This window comes from Stomoxys calcitrans, chromosome 5, assembly GCF_963082655.1.
Source record: "Stomoxys calcitrans chromosome 5, idStoCalc2.1, whole genome shotgun sequence".
NCBI classification, from domain to species: domain Eukaryota; kingdom Metazoa; phylum Arthropoda; class Insecta; order Diptera; family Muscidae; genus Stomoxys; species Stomoxys calcitrans.
In genome coordinates, this window is record NC_081556.1 from 46,224,695 (window position 1) to 46,239,822 (window position 15,128).

Sequence of the window (15,128 nt, forward strand, 5' to 3'; positions counted from 1 at the left end):
ATTAATATTAAATACCTGAGCAAAGTTTCAAGCAGCTAGCTTTACGCGTTCGACCGCTATCGGGATTTCGACAGACGGACGGACATGTCAAGATTGGAGTCCCACATCAATATTTCGAGTTGTTACAAACAGACCTATAAATACTTCTTCTCGAAGAGGTATGAGTCTGCAGCACACCTTTCGAACTCGGCTATAAAAAGGAGGTTCAGTTTGTGACGATGCAGGCTGGTATCGGGGCCGATACAGACAAATGGCCTTCGGGGATCAACAATCAATTGAAATATATCGTTGCTCCCTTAAAAAGTTTGGTGAGATCTGACCAGGTGCAGCACTAGATTAAGCCAAGAAGGATGACATTCCTTCTCGACCAATGGCGCATGCTTGGTACCAAGGATTTCCTCAGATCCTGAATCCATACTTGGAAGACTAAGGGAATGTAATCCCAATCTTTCAACCGCCGACAGGAAGATTGGTTGATTGGATGAGGCTGATAATGACCAGAGACTTGCAGTATTCGTACTAAACTCCGGCTGTCTCAAAGACCTCAACAAGTCTGAAGGGGTTGTATCGTACGGATTCAACAAGTTGAATCTGAAGGTCTATATAGAAGAGGTGGATTTGGGGAATCAGGAGACGACTCCGCTGTTATTTCTGAACACTTGCCTGGCGAACTATCGACCACATGGCTAAAGTCTGGTGGATTGTAGGAGACTAAAAATCTCCCTGCCACGATCGAAACATTAGGGGCAGGCATCGAAACGGGACCCGAAAAGCCCGGTATGGGTGAGTTATCCGTTTGGACTGGGCTCAAGATGTGCGCCAGCGGCGAAGGACCGAACTCAAAAAGTACTTCGACGGCAGCAGCTAGTGAGGAGGAATCGTCCACACCACAAGTGTCCAGTGTCCTGAGGAAGAGTGGTTCCACTACGTTCTCACCTGCCCCTGGATGCGTACGGAAGCTCATCATGACAAGATCTAACGAATCTTGTGAGGTTGGACTCCTGGCGGAATCAGAAGAGGGGGCAAACACAACAGTGATGGAAGTTCTGAATCCTGACTATGATCCGGTTTCTACAGATAAATCTCCACCATTGTAAAGCCTCGTCGGCGGCACTAAAGGTTCTCCTGATGGCAGGGGGATTTGACGTGGTTCTTATCCAGGAACCATGGGTGCCTGGAGAAATGGTTCGTGCTCTAAGAATTCCGTTATTTAAACTACTCAAGGGTACGAGAAATTAGAGACACAGAGACTGTATTCTAAGAGAAGTCTAAATATTTTTCTTCTTCCGCCGCTAAGCACTGAAAAGTCTCAACACTGCCTAGCTTCCCTATATATGGCACACGATTCAGAGATGCCGCCTTCAAGCCTTAAGTTGCTGGGTAAAGCCGCTTCTACAGGGAAACAGGGCCTCATTGTAGGAAGTGGAGGCCCCTATCATTGAGCTTAAACTTTAATCGGACTGGACTCATTGATATGAGAGAAGTATCCTCTGGTCCTTAGTGGAATGTTCATGGGAAATTTAACCTAACTTAACCTTAAAATAAACACCATTGACTGAAAAATGTTTCAATCTGTATTGAAAAATTCATTTTTTTTTCTCGAAAATTCGATAAACTTTTTTGTAATTCTTCGTAGTCTATGACAAGGAGTATTACGTTTTTTTTTTCATTAACCCTCTTTAAGCAAGGCCCAGTTTTAGGCTTTTTGGCTTGCTTTAATTCATATTGGACTCAATCCATTCCAATAGGTTAGCAACATTGGAGTAAACGCCGGAATAATCAGGACGGGCACATCCAACACCCCAGGAAACAATGCCGACCAACTTACCGTTGGCAATCAATGGGCCACCGGAATCACCTTGGCAAGCATCTTTGCCACCATTATCGACAGCGGCGCACAACATGACATTGGAAATGTAATTGACACCTTCATATTGCTGTCTGCATTTTTCATTGGAGACAATGAAGACGCCGGCTTGTTGCAAAATGGTAGGAGTTGCACCATTCTCTTCCAAAGTACCCCATCCGGAGACGATAGCAGGAGTTCCAGCATCGGGAGAAGAAGTTGCCATCTCAATGGGACGAGCGTTAGGGCCAAAAGTTATATCAGACGACAAAAAGAGCAGGGCAACATCGTTGTCAATGGTAGCCGAATTGTATCCGGGATGTCTGACAATGCGTTCCACGTTGATGACATTGGTGGTACCTCCCACATTAGTGACGCCATACTGAATGGTATAGGAACTGGGGCCCAAAAAGGTGTAAATGCAATGGGCAGCAGTGAGAACGGTACGAGAGTTGATAATACTGCCACCGCAGGAGTGGCCACCCAAAATTCTCACCGACACCTGGTGGGGAAATTCCTCAATGGTGGTGTCTTCTCCGCCTACGACACGACCTTCCAAATCAGGAACAAGGCGAGGCATGATGACACTGCCAAAGGCACTGCTGGCAAACAAAGCCAATAAAATAAAACTGCTGCTACGATACATGTTACTCCACAAAGTCACTTCTCGAAACTACGTTCTGACCACTGGTGGAGTAGCTATTTTATAGCACCGAAATGTTCGATTTTTGCAAATTAATCAAAACATTATAAATTTGAGCAACCAAAATCTTTTCAACAAAAAAGGATCATAAATTTTCTATGGAAATCGAGGCCAATCTTATCTACGCAACCTTTTCGATTCAAGTACCTTTGATTTGCTAACCGGAAAATATGCCATCGGCTTGTGTTACGCAGGTAATTTTACAATTGCAATCCTAAAAGTTTGCTTTTATTTTAAATACATTTCGCTACAAAATTTATAGTTAATACCATATTTCAATGTAAAATACCTTCTTGAAAACCATTCCACTACTGTGATGCCTGCTATTTCGTTGCATTCCAATTGCGGTTATATCCCGTTCGATTGGTCAAAAAATTTTACTAGGTCCCCCAGACCTTACTACATTGTCTTGAAAATTCCATAAATAAACGACCAAAACGTTCGAATTTTGCAACCTTATCCAAGCATTGTAAATTTGGACAGCCAAAATCATTTGAAAAAAAGGACATAAATTATCTATGGTACTCGAAGCATTCTTATCTACCCAACCTGATACGATCTTACGACTTAAGCACCCTGAATTTGCTAACGGTGGCATGTGATAAGCACGTACTTTTGCAATACCGATCCTAAAAGCATGCTTCAATTTTTGATGAACTTGCCAAATTATAGAAATACACTCAGTATGGTCTAAAACTGTTTTTTGTAAAACTGTCTTTTGTAATTAAAAGTTTCACACAAAAATTAATATTGCGACAATATTTTCCGAAAAGTCGTTAACAAAAAGCCCGTATCCCTTATTTGCTATAAAAGAGTTTCTCTGATTCCCACACTAAGGAAGCTGTCTCCATGGGAGAAGGACAGGGTTACCGTCCACATTTTTGAAAAGGGTAAAAAAAAGCGAATTTTTTTGAAATTTTTTTGAAGGGCCACAAAAAGTGTTATATAAAAAAATGGTCAAAGCCTTGTTCAGTTTAAACATCTTGTTTGACCCATCTATAATGCAGTTGGGGGCCACCATAGACCAGAGTTTAGCATGTAGAAAATTAAAAACTGTTTAACTTTTGTGCGTTGCTTTTGTGTGCAATTTATTTATTTATTTATTTCTTGATAGTAATACATAAGCCTCCTCGGCAGAATTGCATTTTTGATACTCCAATAAATCAATCCAAATATGAGCGGATTGTTTTATTGGCGAGTCTAGCGGATTCGCTAGCTCAAGCTAAGTATTCTGTTCCGCTTTTTAGGCGGAATGTTGTCAAACTCCATATAAAAAACGTCAGCGAAACACTGAAGAAAAATAGGTGAAAAAGTAGTACTCTGTTTATAGTGAGGAAAATGGTGAAAAGAAATTTTAGTGGCAAGGCTTGACATCACTGTCGGCATCATTTCTGCTTCAATGGTTCCTCTATTGTTTTTTTATTTACTTACGAAAAAAATAATAAAACCATAAGCGCAGATAAAAAACGTCTTTTGGTATGAAAATAAAAACAAAACATAACTGTCAAATTCCGCTCGCGGAACAATTAAAGATTTCTGTGACTATTCCGAAAGCAGAATAGAATACCAACCCGTAAGGCTCTATTACACGGTATGTAGGTGTCTTATGACATGTCAAACTTAGCACATGTAGAGTTGTACATGTCGCGTGATACTCATATGAAAATCACTTAACAAAATGACATATGCAATTTTTTGGTTGGAAGTGTGCCCTATTCCTTCTGACAATAACATAAAAAATCAGCTGTTTTTTTTTTTGTCAGTCGAATGAAAGCAAGCTCAAATTAAATTGGTTTCACATATTTATAATATAACCATCTTTCTCACAACTTTAACCATTTTACGCATAAAAAAAATAAGTTTGGTCACATTTTTAGGTTACACTAATTGCAAATCTAGAGTTGGGACGAGATTTAGTAAATCTCATGTTTTGCAATGAGGTTTCCCATACTTTTTCAGTGTGAGCAAATTTACGTAGGGCCTTTTCGAGATTGTGCTAAATTCTGTGTTTTTTTGCAGGTTTTACCATACAAAAATAAATCCCATTTTTGCAGGATTCATTTTAAATTCCAAATAAACCCGAAGTCATGGCTTAATAATCGATAAAGGTACTAAAATATGCAACTGTTTTCAAAAGTCATGTATGGTTGTGTGTGATATGAACATTCATGACATAATTACCAGGTAGTGTACCGTAAACAGCTAAGAACAATTTTTTCTCACAAAGTGCGCTGTCTTTCAAAGAGTTTTGGTTGTGTGTATCTATTATAGTTAAGAACCAAAACAAACACAAGCAACGTAAAATGGCGCGAACTAGTAACATGTTAGGAGATTTGCAGCAAATCTACTTTGAAATTTAAATGCAACACTGCGTTTGTATTAAATACCGGTTATTATCGGCAGTTTTGGGCAGCACTTTTTTTCAACCACTGACAATTTATTATAGAGAGGACGTTCCAAACGATAGCAATCTCCTATGGTCAGATGCAAAGCGAATTAAAAAAGGTGGTCTCACGCGAACAGCTGTTAAGAGCCGGCCAGGTTTGTGCGTTGACAAAACGTCGATCAGCTTTATGACAACATGGCGGATTGCACCATATGATTTGTGGTTGTTGTACAAATGAGACCACCTTTAATTGTTTCGCCATGGTTTGGCTTATGAATTACGACATTGTTGGTTAAATCAATATTTGGCTTTTATCAAATAGGGTACATTTTAACAAAAAAAAAACAGTTTAGGCGATGGTATTGAGAGTGTTAAAAACTATGGATATTGATACAAAAATTAAAATATCGATAGTTTGCGAGCTCGATTTCACAAGCGTTTGACATTTAGAATATTTCTAAAATCAAAACAAAAGTGAAAAAATTGTACTCTGCAGTCGCATTATTCTACCTCATGGGTGCACACTGGAATTTAACGTAATCCAAATCAGATTATTTGTACGATTTTTGTTCAACTGGGAAATGCATTTAAAGAATTTTAATTTTCTAGGGGTAAATAAAAAAAAACATTTTTTGAATTTATTTAAAACACATATTACCTTAAAACAATGCCTAGTTGGGTAATAAAATTTTTATTTTATTCTATTTAATCTCCAATATATTTTAATCATATAAAAACTTGGTTCATTCAAAAATAACTGTAATTTTCAACATCACTGTCTGCTGTAAAAGAGATTTTACCGTTTTATTATACAGTTGGTGTTGCCACCTTTTATGTTTGCAGTGTTGACAACATTGACTGACGGGCGGAAAACCTAAAAACACCATATGGCAGGGTTATTATTGAAAAAAATAAGGAACGCAAAGCAACCCAGCCAAACATCTCTCAGTGAAAAACGTTTATTTACCCACAAAAATTGCATAAAATTGTGAAAAACAAACTTGAAAACTTTTAAAAGACATTTTTGGTAAACTTTGTTGGATAACATTGATAAGCAAGCAGTGTTGATAAAGGAGTCATAATGTCGCTTTTCGGCTCATTGATGGGTGATTTCGATGATGATATCTTTGGGTAAGTGGTGTGTGTATTTGCGTGTTTGTGTTTCTTCTACTGCTATTCAGCAGCAATAGGAAAGAAGAAAAAAAAATATATCTAAAGTAGAAGAGAGGGATAAGTGGTCAGCCACACAATATGTAAATGAATGTGTACATAATAACGAAAAAAAAACAACAATTTTCAACATTTAGTGGGCACTAAGAGGAGTGGTGCTCGCAGCATGGGTTGTTGAAATTTTCCACCATCCACCAAGCTCAATAGGCAGGTGAAAATTCAATTAGGCAGCTTATGATATTCGATGTCAATCAATCACAGGTGTGAGAAGAGTATGGTCACCCCTCTCTTCCGCAACCACCACCTATACCAATACAGAGGTTACAAATTGCTGTGGGGGTTATGTATTTTGATATGACTACAAAAAAAGAGTAATTTTCCACATCCTTGCATTGTGCCTGAGAGACACATATCAAAAATTGATTACCTCGTATTTTTATTGGGCCTCTATTTGTTAAATGTGTTTTTTTTATTGCTCTTACCCTTTGTTGTAGTATTTTTTTGTATTACTTTAGAAGCACTTGCTTGGAAAATTCAAGAAATTTCTACATACAAATGGAATTTTCTATTTGGATTATTGTCAACAAATATTTATTTCGGTATAATTTTTTTCCACAAATTTTGAAATGCCTCTAAAGAAAAATCAGAAAATTAACCATAAATCCTTTAAATCAAAAGTTTCGAGTAGCCTGCAAGACGGCGACAGCGAGAGCATAGCTTTGTTGTAAGTTTGAATGTGCATTGTGCTAGTGTTTTTTTTATGTTTTAGTTCAAAGTTCTTTTGTTGTTGCATCAAGGACATTGTCGCCGTCAAACGAAGTGCAATGATGACCATCTTCAATGATACTTTGAATATGTACATGTGTACACACACACACACAGAAACATCTTTGCTTATGCAAATCTTAAGTGAACCCATAAATGCATCAGCCTTGCATTTCTTTTTATATAGAAAGTCCAAGGGTTTACTTTTTAATTAACTGTTAATGAAAAAGTAAAGCTAGTGCAGATGAAAAGGATCCAATTTTTCATACCTTTCAAATTGCCTCGGGAATATTAATATGAGGCGTTTTCGGGCCTCAAGCCTTGGCGACCCAAAAGCCCCCACCTGCAAAACATGATGCAAAATGTGGCGAACATGCAACTTAAATTAAATTGTAAGCAAAAAAAAGAATGTAAAAAAAATTGTCTAGTGGTCGAAAGGTACACCTGACGCCTGAGATTTTTGGTCCTTTTACTAGATCTAATCCATGATGCCATAAACTACACTTTGGCCCATGCAATGGGAATGCCCACAACGGGGAGATTCTTCCGATTCGCCTTTGGGGCACGTGATTAGCCTCTTCATTCAAAGACCTTATTAGGTTCGTTGTGTTCGGAAGGGACAAGGAGGACGAAAAAACTGATAAAGAGTTGCACCATAGTAAGGCACAAAGCACGAGCAACAACAGTAGAAGGTCAAAAGTGACCAAAGAACAATGCACAAAAGGAACCAGGGAAATCCTAGAGAAGCTCTCACAGGTAAGACTTCGTCCACTCAGTCAATTCAGGCCTCTACAGAACTGCAGAATGACTAAAGGACTAAGTACCTGGGAATCCAGACAAGGAAACATCCATTATTCTGTGTTTATTAGCAACTGCTGTGTAGTGAGACAAAAGTTGATTGTTTGCCTTCAACTCCTCGCTATGACACACCCTGCAGAAGTCCATCTCTTTCGCTCTGGACATAGGAATGACAATTTAGGACTCCTATCAGCAGTCCGGGGTCATACTTCCTAATCCCCAGGATAAGTGGCGTCTTCTGCCGTTCTCGCTCAAGGTAGGATTGACTTATTCCGTAGCACGGTCTGTGCATAGCAGCCATCCATTCATGGCCAGCTCGTCACCCAACGAGATGGCTGACGAGCCACCCCGTTATCAGGGTTTCACCAGAGCCTGCACGCTAAGCCAGATCCTTCAGTGCCACCTGACAGCCCCAATTATCGTAGCGCAGTACGATTGGGCATCCCTCCCTTATCAAAATCGTCTCCAGTGCCTTCAGAACATCCGTGGGCTATTTACCAATTCTTTTATCGCTTCTTCATGAATTTAGAGGCATAATTCATGCTTTTCGAGGCTCCTTTTAGAGAATGATGTCTACAAGCCAGTTGCTTATCCAAAAGAAGAGATGAGAATGGCTGCTGCGAAAACAGATACTGCTCAGGCAACATATGTTGTGTTGATGTTGTTGTAGCGGTGTATTGTGTTCTATCTTTCGTGTGCTTGGTTCTGTTGAATTTCCAGATCCAGGAACTCTGCGACTAAGGTGTTGTGCGTCCTGAGGGATCTGGCTCTGAGACGAGTTGGTCTGGCTGGGCAGTAAAACAAGTGGCATGTGTCGTGTTGTCCCAGGTTGCAATCGGTGCCCATATCCTGCATGTCTGCCTTGCTCTGAAGGAGCTGAGCTGGTTGCATCTGCCGGATCGTAACTGAGCCAATAACATTGGTTTGGTGGGGGAGATCAATTTCTTCAGAAGCAATGGGAAGCGGTCGTTCTCCATGGACCATATACACCACATCTGCTATCGCATTTATAAGAATGTTGTCTAGACTCGCTTAATCTAGAGGTTCTCTCTGATAACGCTGAAACTCTCACTCTATGTCGTGTATATCCACCTTAAAACTTCTGGATGCCTATCCATAAGATGATGATTTGGATGGTCCCCGCGACAGCACCTCAGAAGGTATTGCTTGGACAGCATTTAGTTATATCTTCGCATGGCTGGGATGTTTGTCTCCTGACGGAGGGGGTCCAGGTGAGAACTGAGCAGACAGCCCGTCCCAGTTCGAAGAGCCACAGATCTGAATATTATTCTAGTGTGTGATCACACCGGCGCGGGATAAATTTGAACATCTGTGAGCACCACATAGGTTGGTGTCTGTGAGCACAACACTGTGTTGTGTTCATTGCTGTCACGATAACAGTAGCTGCAACGGCAGTCGCGTACAATCAGCGGTATCGAGCGGAGAGTCTGAGTGAGAGTCCGGCGGCACCGGTTCTTTTACAAATACTGAGTGCCTATAATGCTCGATATGACAAGGCGAGTTATTGGAGCCTTTAAATAACCAATGGGCATCCTGTTCCCACGGTGATCGATCCTTTGGACCGGAACGAGCTAGCTCACCTACAGGAGCTTGACAAGGATCGCCACCTCCACATGAAAATGTGTTTACAACAACAACATAGCTATGGAACTTTGAGCTCCAATCTGTGTGGTGTTGTTCTTTATCACGAGAAGCTTAAATGGGAGCTACCGGGCGCGTCCACAGGTTGCGGATAGTGGAATGCTCCATGCGGAGTACCTGCAACTTCAGTCGCGGAAAATCAGCGATATAGAGTGGAGAGTCACAGTGGGAGGCCGGATGGCACCGGCTCTTGCTTAAATACCGAGTACCTGTGATCCTTGATACAACAAGGCGATGGCCATAATTTTTCCGCGGCGATAGGTAAATATGGCTACAAAAAATACACAACATACTACAGACCGACTATTGCTGTGGTATGTGTTAGAGGCACTTGATGGTCTGAATCGTTACTCCATCGACTATTACATTCGGCTCGAAATTCTCCGCAGGCGTATTTAGAGTGAACAATGTGGATAAAGATTTGGTGGCAGATACTTTCAGATCTCTTGCAGCGAAAAAAAGCGGCAAATTCGTTAAGATAGACGTTTACCTATCGCAGATGTCATCAATGGGTATGGGGCATGTTGCCTTGGGTAACTCCCTGATTCACTCTACTACGTTTTGACTTCTTACGCGTAAATTGCACAAATGACCAATAATTCGCGACCCAGGGTTTCAGGGCTGGCTGGAGAGACGTGTTGACGGGATGTCTGATGCGATGACAAGTGTGTGAGGTAATGGCATGCAAAGCCATTGCTATGCAGTCATCGAAATTCATACTTGTCTCCATATATATCTAGATTCTTCAGAATCAGTGTAGGGATTCCTTCGGGGACCAAAACCTTGGATGACTTGGCGCCATGTTGTCTATCGGCTCAGAGAACACGGACTCGAGGAATAGCTCACGTCCTTGCCGTGTCACCCACGGGATACTCAATAAATTGACGGTTGAACAACCTGACGCCTGTCATCGGGTCAGTCACAGTAACGTCGCCTAAAGTGACTGAGGTGCTGTCATACCTTCTTCCGAGGTTCGAAAGAAATTACAGCTTGTTAAGAAAGGATAAGGGAATGCAATGAAAATGTCTGTGTGGGTGCATCCCTATTCACCATGCGGAACGTGGAGCCTTCAATCTGTCCTGCCAAAGCTATGCCCCGCTGGTCGTTAGCAGGGGGAGAATGCCCATTAAAGTCTTCTAGAATCAAGCGATTGTGGCCAGACAGTAGACCGTTGAATAGCTCTACCTCGGGAGAACCGGAATTGACTGCTATCCCCATACATTCCATGTAAAGGTCACTAGCACCAGACGCAGACGAGATTGGCCTTTACTGCATTGAATGGGGCTTCACGAAAGCCGATCCCACATCTCTAATCCTTATGCGAACATAGACAGCAGTCTATGTTCGCACAACATGGTCCAATATTGAATATCCTAAAAGATAAATCTAGCGTTAGTGCAACTCTCATATTCCTCCTTTTAAAAAGCGGCAACAAAATTTCGTAGAGTTAGGTCTTACTGTAAAACCTTGTATTTTATGGATTTTTCGCCAAAGTTGACTAAACTTGACTATATAGGGGAAGTATGGGCTACCCATCTATTCCGCCATTAACATTATTATTGACTTTAATAAGCTTTTTGTCTTTAACTATTTTCTTTCGTTTCAGAAGTCACATGAATGCCATGAACATGCAAATGCGCTCCATGAATCGTTTAATGAACTCTTTTATGCCCGATCCATTCAATATGTTAGCTCCATTCGATGGTGGCTTTCAGCAAAATGCTTTGATGGAACGTCAAAATGGACCACCAATGGGCGGTGGTTTATTCGGATTTCCAGCTATGCCACCTATGCAAATGATGCATGGTATGCCAAACATGAATCGTTTATTGAGTGCCGGTAAGACAAACACATTTCGCATTTATGTGGTCACAAAATAATCTGTTCCCATCCTATGATTTTGATTTTTAGATATTGGCAACAATGGTGGAGCTTCTTTCTGTTCCAGTTCTGTCATTACCATGTCATCTGGTCCCGATGGCCGTCCACAAATCTATCAGGCCACTAGCAGCACCAAAACCGGACCCGGTGGCATACGTGAGACACGTCGCACAGTACAAGATTCCGTCAATGGTGTGAAAAAAATGGCCATTGGTCATCACATTGGTGAGCGTGCCCATATCATTGAGAAGGAACAAGATACACGCTCCGGTCAGCTGGAAGAACGTCAGGAATTCATCAATCTTGATGAAGATGAAGCTGAAGATTTTGATCGCGAATTTACTACCAAGGCCAGCTCAGGTCGCATTGGTCAACATCGTGCTATAGCCGCACCACCAACACAGACATTGACCATTGAACCATTGGATGATGACGATGATGATGAGGTGATTGAGACCACCGCCAATGTCGCAGCAGCGGGTCGCCATCCACAGCAGCCACCACATCAGCAGAGGCCATCTTCTTCGGGTTCACATCAACGTAGATATGTGCCAGCCTTACCTACGCCACCATCGCAACCATCCCATCAAAATAGGTGAGTAGATTTGTTGTAGTTTTCGCCACTTTTATTTTGTTAATTTTCTCAAGACTGTAATATTTTTTTAATTTGGTTTTGCTCCACAAATATTTGCGCTATGCAAATGCAGCCCCACATGTGATTAAGTTTTTGTTTTTTGTATGTTTTCCTAGAATAATTGAAGCTTATTAAACCTGAACTATTAAAGCGGTTTACTACAATATATTATGTGTATAAGCAGAACTTTCTAGCATTTGCTGTATTTACCAAGAACATCATAATTCCAAGCTAAAACTGCTGTGCGAAAACATCACCTTTTTTCATTTCTTTATGGGTTTTCTATGATTTAATGGGTATTTGTTTTTCTGTTTACCCACCACCATTGATTTTCGGAGAGGGAATAGGCTTGTGTCCTTCTTTTGCTTTACGGGGAAAAGCACTTAAATTTATAGTCCCTCGATTAGTTCCATAATTCAACGAAATCAGCTGTTTTGTCACAAAGGGGGAACCTGTGACTTCGATTAATTGGCGAACAATTAAAGTGAGAAGTTGCTTATTTTAATTCTGGGGTAACGGTGCCGTCTTTCGTAGTCATGCTTCGAGGATTAACCATAAAGCTTATAAACTGCATTATGGTTACGATCAAAGGTGGAGCCTGGCCTATTGGATGTAATCCCCATAAAGATTTGGCGTGTTTTTTTTTAAAATAACCTGTCATATAAAATGAATTTTGAGGGGTTAAAATTAAGGAGTAGGCAGAAAAATCTATTGCGGAACTCGTCTCAGTGTCGCTTTGACTTTGCAACAACGTACATTACAATCCTTTCTTTAAGAAGGTTTATAGGACATGAAGTGTTTGAATGCTGTTGAGCATGTGCGGTAAATGTTGTTCGAGGATGTGTTTTGAAGTATTGCCAAAGGGTTGCTATTCTGAGGGAGTTGTTGGTGGACAGGTTATGACGTGTGTTGTGGTATGAATTTTTGTATGTTGTGCTATCGGAAGATCAAACAAAACCAATTGCCTTATAGCGGCAATTGAAATGATGGATCATATCGTGCGGGTACAGTTGACAATTTCGCTCGGTAGCTATTCAGCATGGGTCTCCAACTTGACCAAAGCTGAGCCAAAGTTGTCATTGTCTACCAAGGAAATAGCTTTTTCTTTGTTGAGATTGTTCGTGGTGGTTGTTTAGACCTTTAGACCCTGTTACACTTGTAATTAGCTTTGGCCTGGGTTACCCCCTTAGTGGGCAGTCGTTTCAGCGCCATTGTCAGTGCCAATCTGTCGGTGTTGCTTAAAATAAACGGCTTAGACCAATAATTTTATTTTTCTTTTTGTCATTAGATTCGATAAAGGGAAAACAGCTGTTGTCAGTGGATTTGGCGAACGAATCGAGTGACAGAAAGAAAAAAACAGTGGTCTAGCCAGCAAGTCTTTGATGGGTGGTCGATGTTCCCTATAGTCCAAGCAGATGTGATGTGGAGGCGCATACACTAGGTTGCGGCAGGGTTGTTTGGACTGATGGCATGACAGCGAACTGTCTTGTCAGCAGCACGTTATGTTGTCCGATAAACTGCAAGTTGCTCTATTCGTGTAAATGATCCACATCCATTAGCGTCCCTAATTGCGATATCCTCTGCACTCCATGACATAGTTGAAAAATGTCCCTGCAAATTTGTTGTAACAGTGTGTTTTAAACTGAGGCGGCAGCCCTTGCCGATGAAGGACTCCATCGGGACAATCCGGTGCGTACAACCGGCTGCTATGGGATTGCCAAATTTCTTGTGGTTCTGTTGTCTGGGGGACGGCACTTAAAAATCCACATAATTTGCAATACACTTTGTTTAGTGATCTATATCACAGTCACATATATAATTCTGAAAAAATGCCTCTGGGATTTCTGGAGGTTTCTCTTTGCCCAAGAAGAGGTTATGTACATAAAATGCAACCTTAGCGACACAATTTTAAATATAAATCCACAAAAGGCTGTATTGCTTCCTCACCAGCCTAAGGTGTAGACTTTAGCAATTCCGTTCGTTTGACGCAGATCCATTTTTTTGTTCTCGGATACAGGTTATATCCACAACTTTTTACCATACCACTGCCACACAGGACAGCGCTGCTCTTACGATGAGTAACACTGTTACATAGGTCAACGCTGATCTTGCATCGAGTAAGTCATCCTTGGGCAAATTCTTCGAAATTTGATCTGCTCTAGACCAAACTCGCCTCAATTCACTGTTCTGAATTCCTGTGAAATCGGGTAATAAATGGCTCTTATATGTGTTCAGGATCATATGATTTTATTTGCGCAATATTAGGAAGGGATATGTAGGGTTTTAACATAGCTCACTGTACCAAATTTCAGGAAAATCGTTTAACAAATAGACCACATATCGGAGGAAGACCTTTAATCAGATGTGCAGTCTTTGTGGGGAAAAAACAAAAAAAATACCAATCTAAACCATATATGCAAGGACGTCAAAGAGAAAAACACAGCTCACTGTGTCAAATTTCAGGAGAATCGAACATTCGATTTCTATAGGCCTTAAATCTGGGGATCGATTTATATGAGAACTTAAGATACAATCCCATCTAGACCATACCCCACGCGCATATTGGGGATATTAGCATAACTCAATAACTCAATTTTGAAGGCAGTAGCGAGATTACAACAAGCAGACTGATGGTCCAATGGACTTAGAATTTTACGACGATCAAGAAATGGATATTTTGATGTGTGGTAAACAGAAATGGGCCGTCCATTCGACCAAACCCTTAAATTTAAAGTAAATTCTACCAATTTTGGTATAAAAAGCCCAAAACGGCGACGCTGCTTTTGAGTGGCCTCCTTAAACTAGAGCTGGCAAAATATCGATGGTTAGGTTAGGTTGAAAATATGGGTCAGATATAATTCCGCCCCATGCCACTATGGACATACACCTAAGCCAGTAATTGGCTTGTTGTGCGCTCTAAAAACTTTAAAGTAACCTCTAAAAAGAAAATTTTTAATTAGGAATTCCGTGCTAATTACAAAATCCTTAATTGTTTTCAATGCCACTCCCCTAAGTTGGTTCATGTCTGGTATTGTGTCTCCTCCTAAGTGCCGGTATCTGTTAGACGCGAAAGCCGGGCAATGACAAAGGAAATGCTCCAACGTCTCATCATCTTCCCCGCATGCTATCACTTGCCGCACCGATTTTACATAAGTGAGCTCGTTGTCCTATGTATCCCGTTATGATACAAATAGCTATACTGACCTCCATCTTACTTCCTTTCAGTAATAACCTTGTCTTCTCACGATCTGGATCCTCCCATATGATTTTCGCTGTCCTACCG

General features: G+C 40.9%; 2 protein-coding genes across 9 annotated transcripts in view; one reads left to right on the plus strand and one right to left on the minus strand.

Annotated features, from left to right (window-relative positions):
- Positions 1-1,569: 1,569 nt before the first annotated feature.
- On the minus strand, positions 1,570-2,512 carry LOC106091294 (trypsin beta). The gene has a single exon (XM_013257772.2). The coding sequence runs from the start codon at positions 2,490-2,492 to the stop codon at positions 1,716-1,718; it is 777 nt and encodes a 258-aa protein (XP_013113226.1). The 5' UTR covers positions 2,493-2,512; the 3' UTR covers positions 1,570-1,715.
- A 3,317-nt stretch (positions 2,513-5,829) lies between these two features.
- LOC106091314 (myeloid leukemia factor) overlaps positions 5,830-15,128 on the plus strand; it is a 28,672-nt gene continuing 19,373 nt past the window's right edge. Inside the window, exons 1-3 of one of the 8 annotated variants that reach the window (XM_013257795.2) lie at positions 5,830-6,066; positions 10,937-11,169; positions 11,242-11,806. In XM_013257795.2, coding sequence (XP_013113249.2) covers positions 6,017-6,066; positions 10,937-11,169; positions 11,242-11,806 — 848 coding nt within the window. In that variant the 5' untranslated portion in view covers positions 5,830-6,016. Of the gene's footprint in view, positions 6,067-6,694; positions 6,830-7,382; positions 7,627-10,936; positions 11,170-11,241; positions 11,807-15,128 lie in introns of those variants that run through there. The other 7 variants (XM_059369127.1, XR_009398364.1, XM_013257792.2 and 4 more) reach the window with 7 other exon arrangements.

Bases quoted from the DNA above. Each gene is read 5' to 3' on its own strand.
- LOC106091294 (XM_013257772.2), bottom strand. From the start codon at position 2,492: ATGTATCGTAGCAGCAGTTTTATTTTATTGGCTTTGTTTGCCAGCAGT.